Source organism: Hydra viridissima, unplaced genomic scaffold (genome assembly GCF_058129835.1).
Source record: "Hydra viridissima isolate aposymbiotic clone 2 unplaced genomic scaffold, HvirCarnegie_v1 scaffold_12, whole genome shotgun sequence".
Taxonomy (NCBI): Eukaryota; Metazoa; Cnidaria; class Hydrozoa; order Anthoathecata; family Hydridae; genus Hydra; species Hydra viridissima.
Window position 1 is genome coordinate 4,880,775 of NW_028324311.1, and position 26,969 is coordinate 4,907,743.

The window sequence follows — 26,969 nt, forward strand, 5'->3', positions numbered from 1 at the left end:
ATATTTTTATATATATAATCGTGCGTATATAACTAAATATTAGTGAAAAACTTGGACATTCTATTTCTGGACACTGGTTATCAAAATATTTTCTACTCTGTTCCCAACTTGCTTAAACACTTATTCAAGGGAAGGGCTCTGAAAAAACTGTGAATAATTTACTTTTTAGTAAAAGATGAACGTATCTTACACATCTCACTATACATAAAAGGTCAGCATGCCGACGAAAGTAAAATGATTTCAGCTTGTACTTATAACACATCTAACATATCTCGCAAGTCGAACTTTAACTGAAAGACTTGATCAGAAGAGCTTTTGTCTTTTTCTTTCGGTGAGTGAAAATAATAAAAATTGTAACAGCAACATTATTTTTAATGATCTTGTACACATCCCCACAGAAATCATAATTTAATCTTAACGTTTTACCATTTCAGAGTAGTTTGTAAATATAAACCGGATAAATCAACAGAGTGTAAATGTAACAGTATAAAAAATCTGGGAAATATTTTGATAATACAACATCCTATTACTATTTGATAACTATCGGATTAGTACTAAAAATAATTCATTGTTGAAGCCTGTAATAGCTTACTTTTTCATTGGAGATGAAGTTGAGCTATACACAAAAAGCATCACTCCAGTGGTTACTCGTTGGAAATCTGTGATAATAATGATCAAAAGTCTTTTAAAGATAATACAAACATTTACAGGTGTTTGTGAAAATCCTGGCCGAAAAGAAAGCAGTTTGTCAGTTGTCAGTCTACCCACAAATGATTTTAATCTGTTTAAAGAATGTATCAACTGCGTCTGATATGCCGTTTATCGCTTATTCCTAATACTTATCAGGAATCAATTTTTTGATTGCGGAATAAACTGTCATCAAATCTGTAGAGCCCTCTTTAGATTTGCAGATCTCCCCAATAAATTCGCATTAGCAATTATACTATCCGCAATTGGCGGATATTTTTAATAAAAACAAGTAATTTTTTTAATGTAGTACATATTACCGTGCTTAACTGTTTTCTAAAAAATAATGAGATTCAATTATTGGAAAGCTTTTGATAACATTATCTTAAATATTCTTTGGTGTTATTCTGCAGTCTGTCTTTTCAACGGAGACCTGGGTACCATTTTTCTCAAACTAATTTATCAAAAACGGAGACCTGAGCACCATTATTCTCAGACTGACTTATCAAAATAATGTCCTTTTTCTCTATATATAGTGTTTGTAAAAAGAACGGTCTAACAATAACAACGATTAATAAATCTTAAGTATGAGTTGATTTGTTAAAATAAAAAGCTAAAAATGGAACTTCTCAATAAAAAAAAAAAAAGTAAAAAATGAATTAGAAGCTACTAGTTAATTGGTTTGTGCTTATTTTACGGTTTGAAATAATCTTCGTGAAACAAACAAAAATTAAGACAATTTTAACAAATTGAAACTGTTTTTTGAGTTTCTTTTTATAATTCTTTATCTTTTTTTTTTTATTTCTATTTTTTTTTTTTTTTAGCTTATTTCAAAATTAATCATCGTTCTTGCCTTTAAATGGCCTTGCCTTTAAATGATGTTTTTTAAAACATGTGTAGGCGTGCCTATGAAAAAACTGGTTTAGTGCGACTTTGCTTGTTATTTCTTTATAATTTGGTCAATTAGACTAAAATGCGAATTAATTGTGATGTCTAAACATTACTAAGCGTTTTAACATTTTTTTAAAATCTTTTTTTATTTATTTTATCGTAATTCTTTACTCTTAAAAAAAGAATATGTTTAAAAAGAAGTTGTAGAAGAAAGCGTTTTTATCAAAAACAGTTTCCGTTTTTTAACTCGTTGGTTATTTCAGTGTGTGGTTAGTTTGACACCGCCTCCACTATCTATTTTTCTTACGATTGCACTTTCTATCACAATTCACAAAACAATTGACTATTTGCGTAAGATTTTGGGATAATCTAGGCAGAAGCAAGAAAAGATAAACATTGCTACAAATTTTTTTGATTCTTCTTCAGATGATAAAAAATGACCCGGTTGAAGAAATGAATTCAAATGTTGGTAAAGTTATATTTAAAGAGCTTCTCTTCGGGCGAGTTCCTTTAAGCGAATATTTTAAAAGGGAAAAGTCGGTGAAAAGTGTTTATTATTTCAGGAAGCCTAAAAAATACCATTGCAAAAAACTGCACAAAAAGAAAATTATTCATGGGTGTGTTTAAATTAAAATGGCAGTAAATTAATTGTAGGTTCCGTGCTTGAGTGCTTAGCTGGTTAAGGAGAAAGCTACAAAGACCTTTTTTCCTTTATTGTTTGTTGAAGAACGTGCAATGAAGAAATTTACCTCCATGTGTCTCAACAGAATAAAATTAAAGTGAGACCTGACTTAACAAACAACCTTTTGATTGAAAAAGTCAATCCGGCACTATTGCAATTTTGCACCTTCCCCCCCCCCCCCCCCCCCCATCCCAAATCTCACCTTTTTTTTTTTTTTTTTCTTTTTGCAGTTTATGAGAGGTTGTCGTTCAAAATTGGTATACTTTTTGTTTTTTTGACCAAAACTCAAACTTTAACTTAGAAAAATAAAAAGCCTACTAAAACCTTACTATTCGCCTTTTTCTTAACACCATTAAGTTTTATTACTCCAAGCAAAAAATGTCATTATATGTAAATATGACATAAATGTTAATATATGCAAATATGACATGGTTCATGCGAAATGATATGGCTTTAGAAAACACCGCTTCTTTCATTTTTGAGCAAAACTGTTTCAAATTATGCTGTTTAAAATTTGCTCACGAAATAAAAACAAAAAAATTTTAAGTAATAAAAACCAGCCCGGTCGTTGATTTACATGGAAATGGTTCTTGAAGTGATAAAACTTAAACTGACCATGTTGGGAAAGTAGTAAATACAAGCGTTTTAATAGGGTTTATTTTTCTTCAAGTTAAAGTTAGAGCACCTTGCATTGATCAAAAAACAAAATGGATACTAATTTTCATCATTTTATACGATGATCTAAGTAATCTGCAATAAAAAAGGAGGAGGGAGGCGAAAGTACAATAGCGCCGTCAATCCTTACAAGAATCCCGTCCTTTTTTTTCAAAATAGAAGGTTAAAAAGCAGTTTTAGAGGCAACACAAGTGTTTTTATTTACCTAAAAACAGGGATACAGTTAGAAAAATTTGTAGCTCAGATAAAAAAAACCATTCTAAGAATCCAATGTTTAACCTTAAAAAATGCAAAAATTTTTTGGAAAAAACATTTAATTAACAGAAATGAATCCCAAATGAATAGTCTAAAAGACGCCACATCGCAAAATAATCATTGATATAGAATACTTGACCAATATTAAAACTTGTTATTCTTCAGAGAACATATCACTATTATTACAATCCTCTGTAATGTCTATCTGAAGATGCCTACTATAAGTTTTTGAGGTAAGTTTATCTCAAAAAGATACAAAATCAACATTTATCTCAAAAGTTTATAGTGGGAATCAGAGACATTACAGAGTCTTAGTTTAGTAACCAATTTCTTTACTTTGTTTTTAATTTTACATGAACTGTGTTTGATATTATCCTTTCATGTTTACAATGGTTTTCAAACAGGAGTTCTTTTAATCAATATCGGGTCTTTAGATTTAACAATATTATTTCTAAACAAAAGCAGATACAAAAGCTAAGACAATTATGCAAAAAAAAAAAAGAATATTCTTCGTAACAACCCTTCTGTTTCTTAACGGAGTGGCTTTTTTTGACTGGAGAATTGAGATTAATTGTTAAATAACTTCCGATAAGTTCCCATTCGGGATACAACTTTACGTCTTTACTCCTCCAAAATATAAATTTCAAACTAACATGAAACTATCAGTATGTAAAATAACTATAAGCTTCTTAATGGGTCTTCTGTGATTGCTACAATAACTTTGTGATCACCTTTCAAACTTTTTGGATAGTTGTAAGCTTTAAAATTGCGCCTCAGTTTTCTCAAAATGCTTTGGAAGTTGATTTAGGCAAGTAAACTTTTTTTTAGCTGTGTCTTATATTTATTTGTAAACCTTCAAAGATAGTCACTAGGTGTTTTTTTCTAACACTTAACTATTATTGTTTGGCTTCTTCATTACCATTATTTCTTTTGCCAAACTGGAACTTTTAATTCAATTTGGGCAAAGCTGGACTCTAGTGTTTGAACGAACTATCTAGAACTTGTATGCTTAAAGAAGCTTATGTGGCTTTTATTTTATACACGTTCTTTGCATAATGCTAATATCATATCATAAATCACCTTTTATGGTGATTTGTATAGTTATTATTACAGACAACAGGTTAGTATTAAAGTCAACCATTTTAAAAAACTGTTATGTCATAGTCCATAAGCTCATCTTGGTATGAGAGCTTAGGTGAGATCTTGGTAGGTGAGATCTTGGAAGCTGAGCTAATTTATCAAATGAACAGATGACTTTCATCAATTTTTCTGAATAAACCGAAAAAACGAGCTGTTGAATTTTCAATTTTATCCACGTGAACAACCCTGTGTTCACTTGGATAAAATTGCATATAATTTTAGCCAATTACAAAAATAATTACATTTGAATTTATAAAAGAAGCCTTTTTTCGATATTTAAAAAATACCTATGTCCGAGTTTAACTTTCGTATCTAATATGCTGTACTAGTTTTTAGTTACACTATATTTATTACTTTTATATCATTAAAAACTTTATAAAAGGAAATTTTTAGTACAAATAAATTTACTACACGAATATAAATATAAATATATACAAATCAAGTTAAAGATTTTCTCTACCAATAAATGAGTTCTTTTTTCTGAACCACGTTCTAAAAACAAAATTATCAGCTTAAAAAAAAATAAAACTATCAGCTTAAAAAAAAAAACTTCATTTTTTATCGTCTTTTACCGTGGTGTGACCTAACAAAGTCCTATGCTTTAAGAAAGTCCTAATTTAAGAAATGACAAATTTCGTATATGTAAAAGAAACATTTGCGGAAAATAACTTAGTTGTTTTAACTAGATATCTAGTTAGATAAAATAACTAAATTTTTTTCTCTAAATATTTACTTTATGTATACGAAATTTGTCATTTCTTAAATTAGGACTTTCTTAAAGCATTTTGTTAGGTCACACCACGGTATGCATCTTTATTATTATTTTTTTTTTTTGGAAAATTAAGTTGTTATTTAAATATTTTTAAACAGCTTCTTAACCATACTAAACTTTATTCCATTTAGTTAGGAAATGTTATCTAAAAAATTTCATCAAAGTGTTTTAGATAAATATTGCGCGATGCTATTGCAAACCTTGCATGGTATGCAATAACCTTACTGGTTACCACTGATTTACTTGAAGTGGGACGAAACATGTGAGATGACTGAAATAACAATTATTTCAGTAAAAAAAAAAACTTGAAAAAAATTTAATACAAAATTGAAAACAACATGTTGCTTTCAAAAGATATTTCAATATGAAACAAATCAAAAAGGTCAACAAAAAAAAAAATCAATAAGCGAAAAAAAAACTTTTAGCAGCATGAATGTTTTGTGTAATGTTTTAAAGCTTCTGAATATGAAAAAGTTACATTACTATTGAGTCTCAAAAAACCCAACGCTACACATAAAAAACATATGCATCGTATGGATGGCAAATATTCAGGTAAGTATGCATCTCATTATCATCATATAATTTCTCTTCTGTGATAAGGGTTTAACGATGTTTTTTGCAAATAAATTGCTAAGCCGACCTAACATGTTCGTTTGATTGTTTCACGAAAAGGTATATTTTAATGAAATCCAATCCGAAAAAGCTAATTCCATGCGGTAAGATCTAGTGCAATAAAGCAAGTCAAAGTTTATGATTGGGTTCAAAAACAATTATACATGTTCAGTTTGACAAGTCCAGGTTTCACATTCCATAAATGTAATAGAATTAAACTTGATAGTGAAAGGTTTCTTCAACTTCATTTGTCATACTTCTTATATTAGCTTATTTAAAAAGGTCAGTTGCAGAGAGTGATGCCATTTTATTTTGTTTCCCCGCTATTTTGAATATATTTTTTGCTTCTTTTAGTCGTCAGCGTAAAGTTTAAGCCGGATCAAAGCATGTTGAAAGTTTTTATTGCTAAAAATAAATTTGTAAAGTAACCGTTAGTTTCCTGGCATAATGTGCATCTCATTAAAAATGGTGGGTTTTAAGCTTAAAATCCCGCCATTAGCTTCAAAAACTGCTGGAATATGTTGCATTTGACACCAACTAAGATCCGAAAAAAATACTACGGACGTTGTTGTTCGAAGCAATCAATACTGATAAATTGAGAATATATTTCAAATAGCCTCAAATCAACTGAGCAACCAACAGTGAACTATTTACTGAAAGCTTTTTGGACTACTAGATAACTAGGAGTGAAACATGCAGATGAAAGTAGCAATCAACGGTTTATTTGAAGAGCAAATTAACGGCAACTGCAGTTTATTGAAAAAGAAAAAGTTGAACGCTTAAAACGAACGGCTAATTATAGTATGACTTCGGAAGAGGCCATTGTTCAAGATGAAGTTGATCAAGCTGCAAAAAAAAAAACAAACAAACAAAAACTGGACCAGATTGTAGCATACAAATTAGCTGCAGAGCAAAAGAAAATAATTGGTCTTGTCTACGTTGGTTCGTTAATAACAATCCGAAAAATGGAATTCATCGGTAATCAATGTATTTTTTTTTTTTTTTTATAAAATTAAACAGCACCAGTTTTGTTTTTATTAAAAATTCATTTCATGATTGCAATTACGTAATGTATTTTTGTATCTTACTTTCTAGCAGATTATATTTGCACCTAATTTGGAATAAAATGGATTAACTTAAAAATTGTAAATTATTTAATATTGAAAAATACGTTTGCTTTACTTTCTTTTAAAGTTTTGAAAAAAAAACTTATGCTAGCTTATGAAGCTTAAAATAAAAATTCATCCCACTTTAGGTAAACTGATGGTATTGGCTAAAAATATAGCTTTTAAGCTGCTAATATTTGTATAAAATTAAAATGAAAATTGAAACTTGAATAATACGCAATTTAATTTACCTCAGCTTCCATCGGCTCCTGCTTAATCCTCTGCTGGCGTTCTTCAAACTCTTGTAATCGCATACGTGATTGATCGATAGTGTCTCTTAATATCCTATCTTCAATCTGGAATGGGAAGAATAAGATAAAAATCTTTTTAAAAGGCGCTATATCTTTTGATTGGTTTTTGAATCAAACGCTAACGGCAATAAAATTTTTAAACATTAATTTCTCCTTTACTCTACTTTGATTTATTATTCTTTTACTATCTATTTACTTATCAGGTCTTCTATATTTTTGAAAAAAACTATTATGACTTGTGAAAAAAATTTACGAACCTTGGCTTGATAATCGTCGAATTCTAAAACAGCTGTACCATCAAGTTTTTGTAGATCAATCGATCCTTTGAAGATGACGGCAACGCCGTTCATTACGAAGCGACTTCTAAGATGGACCTAAAAAATTAATGTTTTAACTTTTCTGCAAGATGTATGCATTCTTATATGTGCATTTATAAAGTTATCCAAAAAGCCGCTTGATATGGGTAAATTCATATGATAATGCTTAAATTCATTTGATAATATTTTTTAAAAAAATTGAAGTTTTAAAACTAAGACAGGTGGAGAATACCTTTCCTATTTCTTTATCAAAGTCGAGAAATTCTTTTGACGGAACCGCATTCTTTTTGTCTTTTAACTGCGGACCCAAATACAGAAGCAAATTTGTTCCCGATGACAAAAATGCCTTAAATAAAATTATGCAATAGTTCTTCTAATGTAGCTTCATTAATAACCAATTCACAATGAACTTAATCACTAAAAGTATTCAAATTACCACGCTACACCTTCCTTCGCGGCATTCTGTTTGGAAACGAACAATTCTTTCTTCGTGCCCTCGGTCTCGATAGCCAGTATAACGTACCTAAATATGCGAATGTATAAATTCACTGGGAATATAAATTCACATGTATATAGGGAAAAACTTACCATCTGATGAGTCGATTAGCCCACTTACCTTAGATTTGTTTCATAGTAGATTAATAGATTAGTGATAGTGATATTAGAACAATATTTTTAGACCACATTAGATTTCTGTTGTGGAAACCGGCCGAAAAAGAGTTCCTCTCAAAATGTCAAGACAAAATAGCAACGTAAAACTAAAATGCCGAAAATAAACTTGACGCAAAAACAATAATTGTTTACATACATATTTTCCATTTGACACGACGATAAAGTTTATTACGTCAGTAGTGCTAAATTTTAAAAATAGGTTTTTTTTTTTGGATAATTGTAAAAATTGTTTCAAGTAGCTGCCAAAATGGAAGCCAGAAAATACAATTGAGAACAAATTAGTCATTAAAAAAAAAAAAAAACCTTTAGGAACGAAAAGTGTCTTTCCCATGAAATCTATAAGTCTTTTTAAGTTTATTATGCTGTTATTTTTTACAGCGTTTGTTTTATTCTTTGCTTGTTTGAATGCAGCTTTCAGCTGAGTTCTTTTTAACAAGATATTGCTGCAGCATGAAAAATAATGAAAGGGGTTGGAGTTTTATAATATTGGTTACATTGCGATTATAATGTTCTTTTTATTCGATAATTACCAATATTTCTTCAAGTATATGTATGCAATTACGGCAATTTCTAATATTGCTTTTATCGTACAAGAAATCGCAGAAGTTATTAGATGGATAGACTGATTGCACTTATACATGTGTTGTTCACTATATTTGCTTTAGAATCTTACAAGTTACGCATGTGTTATTCCTCGTTCGTAAAAAAAACATCGTAAAAAAACACTAATGTCGTCTTAACGACTCTAGAAATAAACATGAGTATGAAAGGTCGTCAACTAAATCAATCGATTTAGCTAAAAAAAAAAAATGCCACAAAATTTCTTAATTTTTTAAACAATATTTAACATATAGATATTTAAAAAAACATATAGATATTTAAAAGAGCACTTAGCTCCCATCAACCTTTCAAACGTGTTAATTTCTATTTTATAAAACCTCTATTCGAACGCCCAACTAGAAAGCTAAGCCATAAAGATCAAAGGTTTTTAGTCATAAGTGTAGATCCGCATTGTACTTTTTACGATTTATAGCGCATAGATATAGAAACCAATGTGGCTTCAACTTTCTACTTCAAATATTTGATTTCACCTTACCTCAGACTCTCTTGATAACTTCCGAAATAGTTCGTCGGTCTCAAACTTTGTTTTTTGATCTGGAACAACACGAGTCATAATTCGACAACAGCTTCGATAAAAACTTCCACCAAACAAAACTAGCTAGTTCTTTTTTTTTATTTACACCCAATATCAGTATATCAGTTGATGAGTACCGTTAAATTTTTTTTCGTGCGATTCATGATTTCTCCAAACAGTAACGAACTGTTATTGTTATGTCAAGTGAGCAAAAGATTCATACGCGACGATACGGAGTAGCAGCTGTTTATTATTCAACATTCTGACGTATAATTTATGCAAACCTCAATTTGCCATGTGATTGGACAAATACCAGGGTGTTAATTAATAAATAATATCACGGCACTCATAAATGTTTCCTTTCGATTGATTTTTTTTTATAGGATGTTTTTTTATGAAAATTTGCATTGCGTCTATTTTATTTGTAACATTTTTATTGAAAACTATCTGTTCATGAAGTAAACTCAGATTTATTTTAAATCTTTTTTTGATACTTTAAGGCGTAGAGGAGTGGAGGTTTTTACATTACCTTTTCCATTAAAACAATTTTTTTTGCGTAATAAATAATTTTGGAAATTTTTTTTTTTTTTTTTTAATGTTTCTACTTAAGAAAGATTTGCTGAGTAAATGCGTTTTACTTGACCTTATATTACTAATTTGTAATTAATACATATTACCTTCCGCTAAATGTACGAGGAGTTAGCAAACAAATAATGATTCGCACCAAATGAATTATTGAAAAAAATAAAAACTTTATTGCAAAGAAAAATGTTAAGGGCGAAATGTTTCTGTTTTTCGTTTACAAGAAGAAGAAGTTAAAACTTTTTCTTTTTTAATTTACGTTGTTATAAGAGACCATTTTGTTAATTGTGATAATTAAGCGCTGTTAAATCCGTTAATAGTGATAATTATACGAGGTGGTCCATAATACCAAACATTGGAATTCAGGATTAAAAAAACAATGCTTCAAATTGTTTAAAAGATTTTGCATTAAAAAACGTATTTTTGAAAAACTTTTTGTTGTGCAATGTTTTTTATTATACTGAAGAATAATAGTTATTTTTAACCTAACATTCGCATCTAAATTTTCGAATGTTTTTAAGAAAAGAATGCGGAAAAGATTAGTGGGTTTATTGTATGAATTTCTTAAACAATCCGTACTTTATAGCTAACTTTAATTATCGTGAAAATATGACACTTTTTACTGTTAAAAGCACTAACCAGGTCTGATATATTATTAAAAACAAGACTGATATAATGTTAAAACCAGGACTGATATATTGGTAAAGTTTTGAGAACTACACTTTTCTATATATTAACGCAGTATTTGTAAACACGTATTATTCCGTAATATTTCCGGGGAATACGCTAAAGCTTATAAATGTCGCATTACTTTAAGGGCACGTTTTTTGACATGAAGTATTAAGTATTTCAAAAAAAAATTCTGTTCTGAAAGGATTTTGTTAAATATGGAAAAAGAAAATCTAAATTTATCTCTGTTATTTGTAATTTATATTTGTTATTTGTAATCGTATATTCTTAGGGGATGATATTATTCAACGCTGACAATTAACTTTATTGTGGTAGGTGCCTGGTCCTGTGTTAAAGCTTAGAGATATTTTTAACGTTTTATTTGGAAATGACTACACTGAAAAGACTTAAAGATAAAAAGCGGACTTCAAGCTCAAGAAAATAACTTTTAACTTAAAGCCGAAATGTTTAAAAACACTCACGTGTGAAAATAATGAGGATAATTATTTATACAAAGCAGAATTATGAATATATATAGAATATGCAAAAAAAGACAAACTTCCTGCTATTTGGCGATACTTCTTATCGATGTTTTCTGCTTAAAAGGAAACTTGGGTTTGGAACCTTCTAAAAACGAAGCAGGAGTAAATCAACGGATATAATGAAGAACTTTTGTTCTCAGGTTTTCAGTTCCTTTATATCTGAGAGTTTTTATTTCATTCAAGTGTCTGATGTTGTGCTGAACGGCCATTTTCTGTTGTGTTCTCAGTTTCTCTCACTTTTTAATTACCGACATGTGGGACATCAAAAGTAATGAGACAAACGTTTCGGTAATTCTTTAGTAACTTTTTAAATTTCGTATAAAATTAAGTTAAAAATGAATTTTTTATGATAATATATTTCTCAATTTAGCTGTTAATATCTATGGCCCCAATTTTAAATAGTTTTGTTGAATTTATGTCAATTAAAATTTATTTCAGATTAATGCTATGTATATCTTAACATTATATATCAGCCTAATAAAACGGGGATACCTACCATTTAGATGGTAAATAGAACGATCCTTAAATTTGACAAAGTGTTGGTGTCGAATGTGCGAGAATAGGACAACCCGGGAAAGTTAAATAACTAGTTTTAGCATGTGTTAAGATTCAAGCTTAATTATAATGGCGTATTTTAGTTTGTTGAACAAACAGAATTTTTTAGTCAATTTATCATGAAAAAAGTACAATACGGTAAAATATGTGAAAACTATCAAGATATAATGAAAGTTTTTTTTGCTGTTCCCGACTTCATCTTTAACTAGGCAGCGAGACAGAAAATGATTTCTTAACATAATTCTTAATCAACTTATGAAAGAACTAAGAGGACGGTACATTTAAGAGGAACACGTTTTAGAGTAAATTACGTTTTACAATCTGCATTACATTTGCAACCGCGAATTTAGCTTTTAGTTCAATTTTGATGGCAGTTCAACCACGGTAGGGTGAAAAAAAAATTACGTAAATTATCATGCTGAAAAGCACAACAAAGTTTTGTCTTTTGAACGATAAATTGATCCAAAAATATTTCGTAAATGATACATTGAGATTTATGAAAGGCCTACGGAGCAATCCCTCTCTACATTCCGCATCATAGGAGGGATTTTTAAAACAGAAAAGTGTATGATATTTCTGGGAAAACAGTCATGCCAGCATTTAAATGAGGCGAAAAATATGATTTAATTGACCATTTGAAAAACTCTTGCAAAATTTTAGTGCAGGATTCTGAATTCAAGTAATTCATCGTTTAAATTCATTTTTTTAAATTTTTTTCAAATTCATTTTTTCAAATTTTCAATTCAAATTCATCGTTCAAAACTAATCAATCGCTTAAGCTTGTGTGAAAAAAAAATTATTCAGAAAAATTTAGTATTTAAAAATAATCCATATTTAACTATTAAGTACCCAACATCATTCTAAGTGCCAAAATTATTTTAGATAACACATTCCTTTATTCGTGATTCGATCGTCTATGACTGGAAAAGCAACGAAAATGCACAAATGTCTCTTGGAATAATACCAGCAAAATACAAACTTCCCAAGCCCACAATGCAGAATATCATAAAAAAAATATAAGAAATCTGAAAAATTGGAGTAGGAGAGACCGTGGCTAGTTGCAACGTAATTTAAAAAGCTATATTTATTTTCAACAACTTTTTTTTTAAAACAAATTTTTTTGCAGGGTGATAAAATAGATCATGACGTATTAATCCATCGCAGATAGTTGTAAAACTTAGTTATCCGGCGATAGTGAAAATTAAATGAAAGAAATTACAGCTCACTCTGAAGCGGGGTAAGTTGTAACAATTTTTTTAACAGTAAATGTGGCAAGTGCAACCACGATACCTTAAAAATATAAACTTCGTAAAATCCTCAGAAATATTATTGATTACTCTATTTTATATCGCTCACATAAACTTTATACTTAAGAAAAAACTGCAAGAGAAATTTTTTGGAGACTTCTGTATATAAAATTGTCTAGTATTGTAAGAAACTAAACTAGAATTTTTTTAAATATATGTAACTATTTACCTTACATATAACAATATATGTAACTATATTTTTTTATATTGTTACATTTAGTATGTTCAACTTTCTTTAATTGCAATGAAACCATAAAAAAACATATATGTCTTAATGTAAGTTTGAATTTTACATCGAAAAAAAGAATTTTTTATAACTTTTCAATCTTCATTTTATTAATATAAGCTTTTTATATCTAACGTGTTTCAATTATTGTTCTATATGATAAGAATATTTGGGAATAAAAAAAAAAGCACCCCATTAAACGACACTGTTGCGACTAACCCATGCAGCAACAAGCCCCGATCTCCCCTGTCTCTCATGACAAGGTCGCAAAAGAATTCAACGAGTGTGAAGAAAAGCAAATCTTAAAGAAAATAAAGATAGTTCTCTCATTAAGTGGACCAGAAATCCAAACAGAAACTGAAAATGAAATTGGAATAGCTGCCTGTACATCCACAATTGCAAAAGTACTAAAAAATCAAGGTTTAAAGAGCTTTTCAGCTGTCAAGAAGCCATGCTTCAACAAGATTAATCAGAAAAAGGTTTGAAGTTTGAATGAAACCATGTTGACAAGCCAGTATGTATGTATGTATGTATGTATGTATGTATGTATGTATGTATGTATGTATGTATGTATGTATGTATGTATGTATGTATGTATGTATGTATGTATGTATGTATGTATGTATGTATGTATGTATGTATGTATGTATGTATGTATGTATGTATGTATGTATGTATGTATGTATGTATGTATGTATGTATGTATGTATGTATGTATGTATGTATGTATGTGTGTATGTATGTATGTATGTATGTATGTATGTATGTATGTATGTATGTATGTGTGTGTGTATGTATGTATGTATGGATTGTACTGACATCATCTGCCCTTTCAATTCTAATACTTTTTGTTTCTTTACATTGCAAGACGAAACTCAAAATTGTTATAAAATTACATAAAAGCAAATGGGTCAATAGTTGGGGTTCTCAGAACCCAGATTTTTTGGAGGAATCTGCTAGACAGATAATTTAAATAGCGATTTGTAATGCGCTCTCTTAATAGTTGAGTTTTCAATTTTCCTCCATTTTCTCCGTTGCTTTCCAACCGTTTTTATAGTTGTTTTTAACAGGGGCGGGTTTAGGGTTAGGCTTGTTAGGCGCATCGACTAACATCTTTTTTTGTAAACACTTTTTAATTAAAAAGCTTTCTAATTTTAAAAAAATACATTCTTCAATTTTATTTTGTGATTTTTTGGGTGTAAATTAGCGATATCTAAGGAATTTTTATAAAAATAAAGTCCCCATATTGCTCGTTTTTTAACAGCTTCCGAATTTAAGAAATATTTGTAAAGTGCAATGATATATTACATATATTAGATGTCTAACTTGCGGGATTTTATAGGACGAAAAGTAAAGCCGCTTTTTTTGTTTACATATTGAATCCGCCATTTGTAATAAGGGCAAAAGCTATATACGACGTGCGAAATAAAAGATAAAAATGCATGTTTTTGCCCGAATTAGAAATGGCTTGCACGGCTTCACTTTTCGGATCGAAGTTAGACATCTTGTATATATAATATATTGTTAATAAAGTGGATTCTAATTTTGTTATCGGTAGCGTAATTTCGGACCATATTAGGCGCGCCTAACCTGGCCCGTTTATTTGGCTGACGAGATTTCGAAATCGTATAAATTCTTATCAAATTGTTTCCTTTTTATCCTCCGGTAACGCAACTTCTAGTCAAGTTAGGAAAACATTTTTGCGCCTAACTTGGCCCGTTTATTCGGCAAACGAGAGTCCAAAAAATTATTAAGTTCATTTAACTAGAGGTTTTTTTCATCGTTCGGTAGCGTAACTTTAGGCCAAGTTAGGCGCAAGTTAGTTAATCGATTGTTTTTTTCTGTCGTTTGCAGATTTGAAAAGAAACATTCAACTGACCAATTTAAAACATTTTTTTAGTTATGAAAAAATGTTTTAAATTGATCCCTGTGTCCCCCAGCCCCTCTCTATACCTAGAAGCGTTAACGTTTCTTGACTAACTTCTTTAAAAAGCTAAACCCGCGCCTATTAAGTTCATACAAATTACATAATATATTAGGTCATAAAAATATATATTGACAAAAAATGCATACTTAAATATTTCTTAATATGTTTATCAATTTTTTAAAGTAAATTTATTTATTTATTTTTTTAAATCTTACAAGATATAAAAAGGATTAGTTTTAACTTTTTTCTCGGTTTAAATAAAAAAATGTTTAACAAAAGGTTCTAAATTTATTTCAATATAAAAATACTTTTTTTTTTGACATATTTTTCATAATAAATATATATAGTTAATTTATCTTTGGCCGCCATCCTTTCTTAAACGCCATTAATTTTTTCGCTTCAAACCTGGTTAATCCTAAATCTGCTAATTCATCTTTCGCCAACTCACAAAGTAAAAAGCCGTCAACTTGGTTTTTTTCAAATACAGGTGCATAATTCGACATATTTAGCAGATGCAGATTGGCGCATAATTCTTTTACACTCATGTCACTTACACTAGTAGCGTTTTTACAGACAGGATTTTGGGTAATTTCAAAACTTCTTTCTCTGACACAAGTTGCTTCGTTTGGGATTACACTTGGTTTACTCAGTTCTGCTTCAGTTTCGATTTTTTTTTTTAAGTTTTGAACGCCCACTAGATCTCCTGAGGTTGCTGCGCTGTCCGAACTGTTCTGGCAAGTTTGTTCGGCGGGTGCTATGTCTTGCATTTTCGCTGTATGATTTGTGACGTTTTCAAACTTTTCCCAACCATCTCCGATACGAAAATCAATTGGTGATGATGTTTTATTTTTTGATTGCATAGTAAATCCAGAAATCTCAGAGTCTCGACTATAAATCTTACTCATCCTAGAAGATTGGACCCTATTTTCAATCTCTTGAAAGTCATGAAAAGACTTACGAATGTTGTCATATTCAGGATCAACCCTGAGAGTTCCAAGCGCTATTTTAACGGTTATTGCAAAGTTTTGAGGAATCATGAAGACAACCTGTAAGTTCTCTTGTCCACAAGAAGCGATGATAAGTTTTTCGTCGTAAACTGAGGTGCATTTAAGAACACCTAGACCACTGTATATACCACCTGGCTCAAATTCGAAGAAAAAAGGATATGTTGTTTCGTTGGTTTCACTAGGAAGAATTTCAGCCAGCAAGTGTTTTTTATTGTCGACCAAAGGACGAAACCCTGCAACGCAATCAAAAGGAATTTTTATTTCAACATTGTCATTGTTTCTAAACAACATGTGCTTTTTGCGTTTGTGTGGTGCCTCGTGTACAACTTTTAACTGTTCACCAGGTTCAACAGAAAGCTCATAATCGACATTACTGTCAACGTTATAATAACCGCGTGTAACCTCAACGTATGCAGGCAAAGGCTTTGCTTTCGCAAGATCCGCTACTGTTTTATAAATCACATCATAGTTCTGAGAACGTAAAATAATTTTTTGGTCGCTGAATGCGGAGATGCAAATCTCTCTGTTGCTTCGATCATAGCACAAAAGTTTACGTTCGACAGTCAGCTTATGAATCTTTAGAACTTGACCAGAACTGAGCGAGTTTTCATCAAGACCCCCATCGTAGCCGTGTTCGACTTGTACAATCTGAGGAAGAGGATACTGCGTCACAAATTTTGATAAAGGAAGCGATTCGTCGCTCCACTTAATTTGTTTTAAATTATCTGGCATCTCTGAAGCCATTTACGATCAAGTGTCGATTGCTGAAACATCGTAGAAATCAATAAAAAAAAATATAAAAATATATAGTGTTGTGTAGTAGCGAGCAATTTTTTCAAATTTTATAATCACTGACATATTGCAGATGTTATTTATCCTTAAGCTAAAAATAGTATACCTTATGCAATTTGATTGGCTAAACTGTGTGTTTGTCCCCTGTTAGCTATTTATTCAAATCAATTTGCAAATAAATATTTATATCATGGATGACACAAAACCAATTCTTTTTTAATTAATGAAAACCACACGCCTGATTTATTTGAGTCATTTGAACAGTTCTAGATGTTTGTTTTGATGAGAGGACTTAAGGTTCGTTTTATACTAGCTTTAAAAAGTTTTCAAATTTTTGCTTAAAAACAAAAAACTTCCAGTAATAGTTTGACCCTACCGTTGCCGATCATACAGATTATATCTCTCAATGTTTGTTTGAAAAGAATGACCCTAAAAGGTTGGATAAAGTTTTTTCTAAATCTAGTCTAAATTGAAAAGAAAAGATGGCCCGAAAGTTTTATACTCTAGATCTCTCCCGCTGACTGACAGTTATTTTCTAAAACATTACTAATCTGAACATTCGCCTTAACATAGATTTACATGAACATAATAAGAAGGTTGCTTAATATGAAAATAGCTTAACATAAAAGTTGCTTAATATGTTTTTCAGCATTCTTATTTTCTGTAAAAAAAAAAAAAAAAAAAAACTTGATCAAAAAGACACAAAATCTATCAATTCATCATTAGAAAAGATAAAGTATATATAATAAACAATAATTACATTCTACCCACAACATGTTATACAGCTGGTTAATTAAGTATTTAGAATAAATTATGAAAAATAATCAAATATTTAAACATACTATTTTTTTAAATTTATTTATTTTTTTATTTTTATTAAACTTATCTTTGGAATTTTATTTGTATATCTTGAGGATAACTTGTTTATTATTTTGTTAAATGTACAGAGCAAACTTACATATCACACGTGAATGTTTATGCATTTGTTTATTACATTTATTTGTGCTTTACTTTTTATACTGCAATTTCTTTTAAATACTTCAACAATAAAAGGGATCGCGTGACAAACTTTTGTTTTATTGCTCTGGGCCCTATTTATACACAGACATGTTAGATATACAACATTTCTTCGGTGTTCAGTCATTTAAGTGACGCTTTTAAACAGCGTTGTTTTATTTCGGTAATAATAACTTTGCAAAAATGTTTTATCTACTGCCGCTTTGTTCGTTTTTCTGTCGCGGTAAATCGCGAGAAAAACTTAAAGAAATTCGCGTTTTTCGTAAAAATAAAAAATGCATAAAAATAACTTGTGAAATTATTAAAAAAAAAAAAAAAAAAAAAAGAATTAAAAACAAATAAAACTCACTATAAATGAGTGTAACAGACACTAAATTAAATCCAAAATATCACTGAATTTCAAAAGTAAAGCAATTTTTTTAATGTCTAAAATAAATAAAATCGAATAGTTATAAAACCTTTAAAAAACAAATTATAAACATTTGCACTCATGTTCACGCTCACGTTATCACGTTCGCATATCAGAATCATTTTTCGGTTTTTAACGAACTCCAAAATCAATCTTGTAAGCTAAATCGAATTTTCTGAAGTTTATTAAAATCAAACTCTTTATGCGTTTTAAACAGCCAAATATTTGATGTGATAAATTTAAATTCATGCATAATTTTGTTATTTAAAAGATGTTATAAAAATAACTTCAGACGTTTTAATCGAATGGCAATTTTACGTAAGTCTTGAAAGGTTGAAACAAAATATGAGTTAACTAAGATATCACTATTCTTTTTCTTTTGGAATCTTATAGCTTTGTATGTCTAAATATATATAATATTTTAAATTCGATTTATTTCAAAAGATTTATTCAGAAGTTTGTACTTTTTTCGTTAATATTCGTTAAAAACAGAAAAACAAAACGTCTATACGTAAAATAAAACAAATTTAAAACAGAACTACGAACACTTCTCAGAAATGACAAATTTTCTATAAAATATAAGCCAGAATTTTAAAACACAACTTAACAAATATAAATGCTTTTCACTTTTGTAACTCAAACGACGTTGTATTTATGTTTGTTTGCATTCCCAAATGGTTTATTAAACGAACAGATATGCGATTTATAAATTCACAAATACTTAGACTTTACATTGTAGACTAAATATCAACTTAAAAAAAAAGAACTCCTCCGCAGATAAAGTGATAAAAGGAATATGGCTTAACCTATAATTAACGGGGGAGACAGTAAAGATTTGCATAAAATCTGACACTAACAGCTTCGTTAGAAAAATACAGCTTTATCAAAGAGTGGTACTTGCTTTCCAACATTAATACAGAAAAATATAGCTATGGATTTTTAGTATGGATATAGTTTTTCAAGGTCTAAAAAATTTTTGAAGAACTTTGGAAAATTTTAATCAAAAGAAAGTGATTAGTCACCTAACTTGCGTGTTGGCTTACGTGTTCGCGTCACAATTCTTCCTTTCTTTTCTGCCCAAAAAATGTAAATGATTACGTATACGAGTACTTAGCATAATTGAAGCATAATAAACGATTGATTTGCTTTTTTTTTAAGACAGATCAAGCTTAAGCTGAGATATCTTTCTTTGACAAATATCATTTTGAAAGCACTTGATGTGAATTAAATATTCGGTTTGAGTGACTATTTTCATAAACTAAATCAAGTTAATATTTTTTTCGTTGATCTTGGACAAATTTGATCGAAACAGAAGCATGGGGCTACAAAAATGTTTAAAACCCTGAAATATATATATAGAGTGTAAATATCTTTATTCTTTATTTGCTTTAAATTTGAGAAATAAATTTTGTTTATCAAACATAAAATAAAAATTTTATTTAAGGTCGCTTCACAGGAAATGTTTTTTTTTTAGTAAAATAACTTAAATCTGTTCTAAAATCAGTTTTATAAATTCAATTTAATGAAAATAACAATAAAATATAAATGCTTATTGAAAAAAAAAAAAAAAAAAAGAGGACTTTATTTATAAAAAACGCATAAAAAAGCATATATTTATTTATTTTTCAAAACACGATTAAACCAGAATGGCTAATTAAAACAACTCGCAACTTTGCAATATTATTATCTGATATATGAGGTAGAGGATGAACTAAGATCAATATATAAAAACAAAAACATTTCTTTTAAGTCCATAAAAACTGAAAATTGACTAATTTTTAGGGGGTAGGGTTCAAAAAAAGACTTAGCAATCAATAAATATTCATTCAATTATCAAGATTCTAGTTCATTCTCTACATATATATGTATTGGACAATTAGGGAAAATTTGAAGGTCTAAGCATTTTTTAATGTTGAGATATCGTGTTTTGAGTTTATAAATTATGTTAAAATCTTCATTTTTAGATATAAGGCAAATAAGTTAAAAAAGTTTTAAAAACATCCCTTTTTGTAGCTATTTTTTGATAATTGTTCTTGATCTTTATCAATCCAACCTTTCCTAATTCCTCTCAACTCTTTTCTTCTTTTTTTTTTTTTTGGTTGTCCTTTTTTCACCATATTCTGTAACCGCTTTCGGTCTTTTTTACTGAACTGGTTATTGTATTTTTTCCAAAGTCTAGATTTAAATGTTTAAATACACGATAAATACCAGATGAACCTTCATTAAAAGAAAGAACTGCTGAGTTTACTCCCATTTCAAGAACATCTGTCTTTACATAAACATTTTTAGGACATCGGGACCAGATGATATTATTTAGTCCTTCATTACAATTTTGAGTTTGCCCATGAAGACATTTTTTCAATAAACTGTCATTACTCAATTCATCAAAGTCTTTCTTAATAATTTCATAAATCCATTCAGGCAAGTTTAATTTAGGAGACTAGTTTTCATCTGCATCTGCATTTTTACTTTTTTTCCACTTGCACCAGCTATCTGGACCAATTGGGCAAAGAATATGTCGATGAGATTTGTCTTCAAAATCTGTATAATGGCGCAAAACAGCTTTTATGTTTTTTTTCATTTGATACGCTTTCTGTTCATCAGTTAAATTTTGTTTTGCAGCTGCTTGCCTGATAGCAATACCAAAAGCATTCTGTAATGTATTTACACTTGCTTCAGTTAATCTCCCTTTTCCAGACAATTTTTTATTGCCATATGACACTTTGCGTCGACTTCTCAAACGTGAACCTATTCTAACTTATTTATTTTTAAAACTGAACATGGTTAGCCTCTAAACTAAATCTTTTATAATTGCAGAACACGAAAACATACCAAAAGAGTGGTTAAACAAAAGTTTTCATACTGCTTTTTTCCGTTGCTATAGGTGTTGCTAAGGAAGCTACTTTATATCATACCTGCAAAATGCAAAATTGTTGCTTAAAAAATTAAAATTATTAAAAAATAATTGTACCATCATTTTCAGCATTGTTAAAAGTCTCAAAAATCATGTTTTTCAATTTTTTTTTTTTTTTTTGATTTTACACCTTTTATTTCCTGTGAAGCCACCTTAACAAGTTTAGACAAAAGAATGTTTGTTTAAAGAATTTGTTACAGAATAAATCCTATCTCATAAAACAAAAACATTTTTTCAATTTCGAAACGAGGGAAACGATGAAGCCATTAGTCAATTTCTTACAGAACAAATGCATTCTGATAAAATATATGCATTCTTATAAAATAAAAGCTTTTTTTTATAAAAATTTCGAAATGAAGGAAGTGATCATACAATAAATGAGTCAATGAGAGACAAAGCTGTTTAAGTCGCATGTAAATAAGACTTACGGCAAAAAGCATAATACTGCTGATACAAAAGTATTCTGTAACTCCATTACTGTCCGTATTGGTGGCAGCACAAACTCGAGTGCTAAACTTTCTTCGAAATTACTAAAACATTTACGAGAAAAATTGGTGGAGATGTAATCTACCAATAAATATTCTTACGCAAGTACAAATTTCTATTGATGTTTCTTTTGCAAAGTTTTTAAAAGGAAGTTCACACAGGACTGTGTGCGAACTTGTTGAGTGGAAACGCGGGAAATGAGTAAATTGACCATTCCACTGACAATTACTTTGTTTTTTCTATTCAAGTACAATTTCAAGTTGCTGCAATCCAAAAATTTATCAAGTTCGGACTTTTTGGAATTGAAAGTGAATATGTAGTAAAACAAAGTTTTATATATATATATGCATATACATATATATATATATATATATATATATATATATATATATATATATATATATATATATATATATATATATATATATATATATATATACATAATCCTGATTAGCTAAACTTATTTAATGAGCTACAGGATGATGTACAACTTTACAAAAATTTATAAAATGGCCAAAATACCAAGCGATGCATTTCTTTAAAACCAGCCACTTAGTTTTGACGTATTCTCTTTTTTTTTGCAAAAGTTTATTATCTCCTTGATTTTTTTTTTTAACGGTGTTAAATTAGTAAATCTTGTTAAATAAAGTAGTCAGTTAAACTGTAAAAATGAGTAAAAAAAGTGCGTCAGACAAAATAAAGTGGTAAATTGTTGGTTTACTAAAAAAGCGAGTAAAAAGTCTAACAGGAGAGTGCAAACAAAGTTGGTGTATCAGAGAAACGCGTGAGACCATCAAAGATAAAGTATGAGGGTACAAACACTGTAAGTGATTCACCAAAGCCCACCAGGCCTCAGAATTTGAGCTACCAAGATGTCAACTACATTTATAGTTAAGTGAGATTTAATTCTGGGCTGAGTAGTACTTCATAGTTTATTATTACACAGTATAGTTTATCACTAGTGTTGTGACTAAGGGTCTGCGTCTCGGAATCGTTTTTTCGAAATGAACCAGGAAAAGCGTAACTAGACGAGAAATTTCCTGGAAAAAAATAACGAGACAAAGGAAACGATTATCCCGGAATAAAGTTATAAATCGGGACATAAAATTTTTTCTCGGAATTTAAAAACTGTGTCCCGGTTAATTACGAAACGTTACGAGACAGAGCAATTATATTAACTAGATGTTAAGGGTCTGCGTCTCGGAATCGTTTTCTCAAAATGAACCGGGAAAAGCGTAACGAGGCTTAGCAATACTAAACTATTTTAAGATTTTTTCCAGGCGAAAAATCTTCTCAAGTTCTCAACCGCTCCATTAAGAAAAGGCGACTTTCCGTCCCAGATTGTCTTATAAAGCGCAAGTCAAGCCAGGTAAGACTGAGTCAGTGTCTAAAGTACAAATCCAGAGATCCAAAGCAACTTCGAGGTGACTTGGAAATTATGAAACTTCTGGCAAGGATGAAACTTCCATTCAGCTTTGTTGAGGCAAGACCTTTCAAGGAGTTTATGCACTACTTAGATCAAAAGCTGAAAATCAATGCTGCCACAACTTATTCTAGGTACAAGCTGCCTTTGTTGTATGACAATGTCAAGACGGCTGCGGATAAAGTTTTGGAAACTGATCTACTGGAAAGTCCGGGAATGGCTCTGAGCACATTTGGACTTCAAAGAACTTTGATCCATACCAATCATTGTCTGTTCATTACATCGACAAGGAGTGGACCCTGAACAAGTTTGTTGTTTCTGTCAGTCCGTTCAGGGAGAGGCACACAGCAGACAACATTGCCAAAAAGATCTACAAGTAAGTTAAATTACAAAATGTACTTTTTTACATAAGTTAAGTTAATTGTGTTCAACAGTGATATGCCTGATCTCGCCATTATGCACGTTTATAGTCAGTGCAAAGAAAAGTTAGTTATTTTAGTGTTTGTATAAGACATAAATTACCATACTGTGACAATACTAGACATTTCATTTTGCTTTAATTCTTTGTTACTTTTTTAGAGTTGTTGCCGATCTACCTGCATCAGGAACTGTTTCAGTTGTGCACTTTTAGTGATGAGTCTTTGCTTTGTGTGGACCATAACTTGAATTTGGCCATCAAGGACACTGTCGATGCCACCACAACAGTAGATCATGCAATCACTTGTGCTCAAAGGCTAGCAGAAAAGACGCACAAGAGTCATTTGGCGAATGAAAGAATCAAGGCCGAAATTGCAGCTATGAACAGGGACATTCGTCTTGCCATGGAAACAGATTCAAAGGAAAATGTTACAGAGTTGGTCTACAAAAAGTTCATCACTGCCAACAACACTCGCTGGAATTCTACATACATGTGCGTGCAGAGTGTCTTTGACATGAAAGAGCCTCTTTTGGCAATTAAAGCAAGGCCAGGCATTGACCCAGCAGGTGTTGCATCTCTTGTGCCCTCTGAATTGGAGTTTAAAATCTTTGAGGAGCTGTTGCCTACTCTCAAACTGTTGGAAAAGACATCTGAGAGACTTAGTGCAGATAAAAAGCCAACTCTACACATCGTTGTTGGTGGTCTCCACAATTTGCAGCACCTCATCAACAGGGTTGAATTGGTCAAGAATGATTTGTCAGACACAAGCAAATCTTTTTTAAGAACTTTTTCAGCCAAGCTTGATAAAAGGTTTCCCAATGCTGGCGCTCATACCATGTTTCTTGGTGTTGGTCATCTCCTTAATCCTTACTACAAGGGTGTGGCATCCAAAAAATTCGGAACCTATGATAAAACCTACAAGTATTTGGTTGAAAACCATACCAATCATCATGAATGGCTCAACAAAATCATGGATCAACCAACGGCCACTGCAAACTTGGAGGAGGAAACAGATTCGTTGGCTCAAGACGTGATTGAATTTCATTCTCAACACACAGCAATTTCGGACAAATCCGACATTGCCAAGGAATGGGATGTCTACAAGAATATGCATCCCTGGCCAATGAAAAAGGCCCAGGAAAATGTTTTGGGTTTTGAAAAAAAACATTAAATGACTTTAGCTCTTTTGGCTGAAGCAGCACGGCGGTTCCTGGCAATTCCAGCATCTTCAGCCACTTCCGAGAGGGCCTTCTCTGCAGGAGGAAACATAGTCACGCACAAAAGGACCAAGCTTCGGCCGGAAAGTATTGAAAAGTTGCTCTATATCCAACAGAACTATGACTTTGTTCAAATCAAGTCCTGGAAACTGACCTCAGAAGATGACAAAGATCCTGGTAGGGCATTCACAAAAATTTTAAAGAGAGATCTTAACTTTATTTTGCTTTTAGTAAAATCTTAACTTTTGTCACTTCCATTTATTGCTTCTATGTTTTTTGTTTTAGCTTTAAACTTTTAAATTCTTTTCAAACTGAAAGTTTGCTCAGTTTAAAAAAATTTTGTAAATTTCCTTCCAGATTTGTTGTCTGAAGAGAGTGATCAAGCCAATGTTTTTGAATCTGATGATGTGGTTGAGATTCAGCTTAATCCAAGACTGCCAAGTCAGCTGATGTCACGAGCAAGTACGGCCTCCTCTTGAATCTCTACTGCTAAAACATCTCATGTACCAGGTATTACACCACTAATCACCAGTTCAAGGAGTTCTGCTCCAGCTCCTTTTGCTGGACCATCCAAAGCTCCAACTGATGCACCTTCAACTAGTGACACAAGTAAATGAATTGTTTGACAAAGTTTGTAATTAAAAACTTTTATTTATTGCCAATAAAATTTAGTTAATGTGCATTACAGTACAACAATCACAAATAAAATAAATGAACACATGCAAATTTTCATTTCAATTTTTATTTGTCTTGTTAAGTCTCGGTAAATAGTTTAATTACGATAAAGTAACCAAAACAATTGTAATAGCCGAGCCAATCAGCAGAATACTAAATTTCACATTAAGGATTAACTAGTATGTCTCGTTATGTCTCGTTATGTCTCGTTATGTCTAGTTATGTCCCGTTATAAAGATGTAAATTCCGGGAAATTGTGAAGCTCCTATTTTGTCCGGGACATCTCGTCTCGTCTCGGTATCGTCCCGGATTTCGAGTGAAAATTGAAAATTGTCTCGATATTTATCAATAATCGGGACAAAGCTTTTAGGATCGTCTCGTCTCGATTTAAAAAAATAACGAGACGCCGACCCTTAGTTGTGACCAAAACTAAAAATTGTAACTTACTTAACTAAGAAAACCGTAACTAAGTTTAATCGACTAACTTTTTAACGTAACAAAAATTAGTTGACTGACATTTTAGCAAAACTAAAAATAGTCTACTAAGAATTTAGTCTAACTAAAATTATTCGACTAACTTTTTAGTCTAACTAAAATTAGTCGACAACATTTTTTGTATAACTAAAGTTATCAACAGACATTTTAGCGTAACTAATATTAGTCAACTAACTTTGTAGTTTAACTGAATTTAGTCAACCAACTTTTTAGTCTAACTAAATTTAGTCGACCAACTTTTTAGTTTAACTAAATTTAGTCGATTAAATTTTTAATTTGCGAAAAATATATTGTTACTGTTACCCAAAAAAATACTTTTTTAAAATCTTGTTACGCATGAAGTTGTGAAGTGGTTTGAGCGCCATATTTTAAATTTTTATCTGCAGGGCATTTATTTCAAGTTTCTATTTTCAGAGTTTTTTCAGGTTTTTGGAGAAAGGTTTGCGACTAATGCACTTGGAATTTTGTAATAAAACTTATCTAATTAGTCCCCCCCCCCCTATATTATTAAGTACTTGTTTTAACTTTCAATGAAAAGATCTGGATTTTTTCAATTTCTAATTAAAGTGAATTATAAATTGTAAAACACATGTAAAATCAATTTATAAAAAGAAATGATGCCATGTTTTTGAATGTTGTGTTATGTGCAGAAGCATTTTCGGATTTCCTTTATATAATACCTGCAATGGCTTTTTGAGGTAATAATACGTAATTCATTTCGTTCTACACTCATAAAAACGCAGATATTTAAAGTGACAATAATAAGGCAATAGACAGTTAGGCAATTAATGTTTTTTATTATTTCTATATTGTGTAATTGAACATATATTTTGTTCAACTCTAAATTTTGTTTTTCTTTTAAAAATCATTATTAAAATGCTAATAACTAATCATGTTTTCGGTATAACATATCAGCTGTTTGATGGAGTTGTTCTGCTTAACAAACCAATTTTTATTTAATGCAGTAAAAGAAAATTTGGGGCAATACTAGGCACAAACAAAATATTTTTAGTATCTAATTGTCACAAATTATATTGCGTACTTTAAATTTCT

At 30.4% G+C, this 26,969-nt stretch overlaps 2 protein-coding genes across 7 annotated transcripts; both read right to left on the reverse strand.

The window, feature by feature from the left end:
- Positions 1-4,702: 4,702 nt before the first annotated feature.
- LOC149880925 (protein big brother-like) lies at positions 4,703-9,521 on the reverse strand. 3 transcript variants are annotated; one of them, XM_090068709.1, is made up of 6 exons: positions 9,217-9,521; positions 7,885-7,971; positions 7,681-7,794; positions 7,389-7,505; positions 7,072-7,176; positions 4,703-4,822 (listed from the first exon to the last, which is right to left on the reverse strand). In XM_090068709.1, the coding sequence occupies exons 1-6, from the start codon at positions 9,292-9,294 to the stop codon at positions 4,787-4,789; spliced, it is 537 nt and encodes a 178-aa protein (XP_089924835.1). In that variant the 5' UTR covers positions 9,295-9,521; the 3' UTR covers positions 4,703-4,786. The 3 variants fall into 3 exon arrangements, with proteins under 3 accessions (XP_089924835.1, XP_089924834.1, XP_089924836.1); XM_090068708.1 differs by lacking the exon at positions 4,703-4,822 and adding an exon at positions 5,444-6,560; XM_090068710.1 differs by lacking the exons at positions 4,703-4,822; positions 9,217-9,521 and adding exons at positions 5,444-6,560; positions 8,065-8,180.
- A 5,810-nt stretch (positions 9,522-15,331) lies between these two features.
- Positions 15,332-19,438, reverse strand: LOC145193709 (uncharacterized). 4 transcript variants are annotated; one of them, XM_090069433.1, is made up of 2 exons: positions 19,311-19,438; positions 15,332-16,834 (listed from the first exon to the last, which is right to left on the reverse strand). In XM_090069433.1, exon 2 carries the CDS (start codon positions 16,812-16,814, stop codon positions 15,411-15,413), a length of 1,404 nt encoding a protein of 467 aa, XP_089925559.1. In that variant the 5' UTR covers positions 16,815-16,834; positions 19,311-19,438; the 3' UTR covers positions 15,332-15,410. The 4 variants fall into 4 exon arrangements, with proteins under 4 accessions (XP_089925559.1, XP_089925556.1, XP_089925558.1 ...); XM_090069430.1 differs by lacking the exon at positions 19,311-19,438 and adding an exon at positions 18,229-18,329; XM_090069432.1 differs by lacking the exon at positions 19,311-19,438 and adding an exon at positions 17,239-17,529.
- Between the last annotated feature and the right edge of the window lie 7,531 nt (positions 19,439-26,969).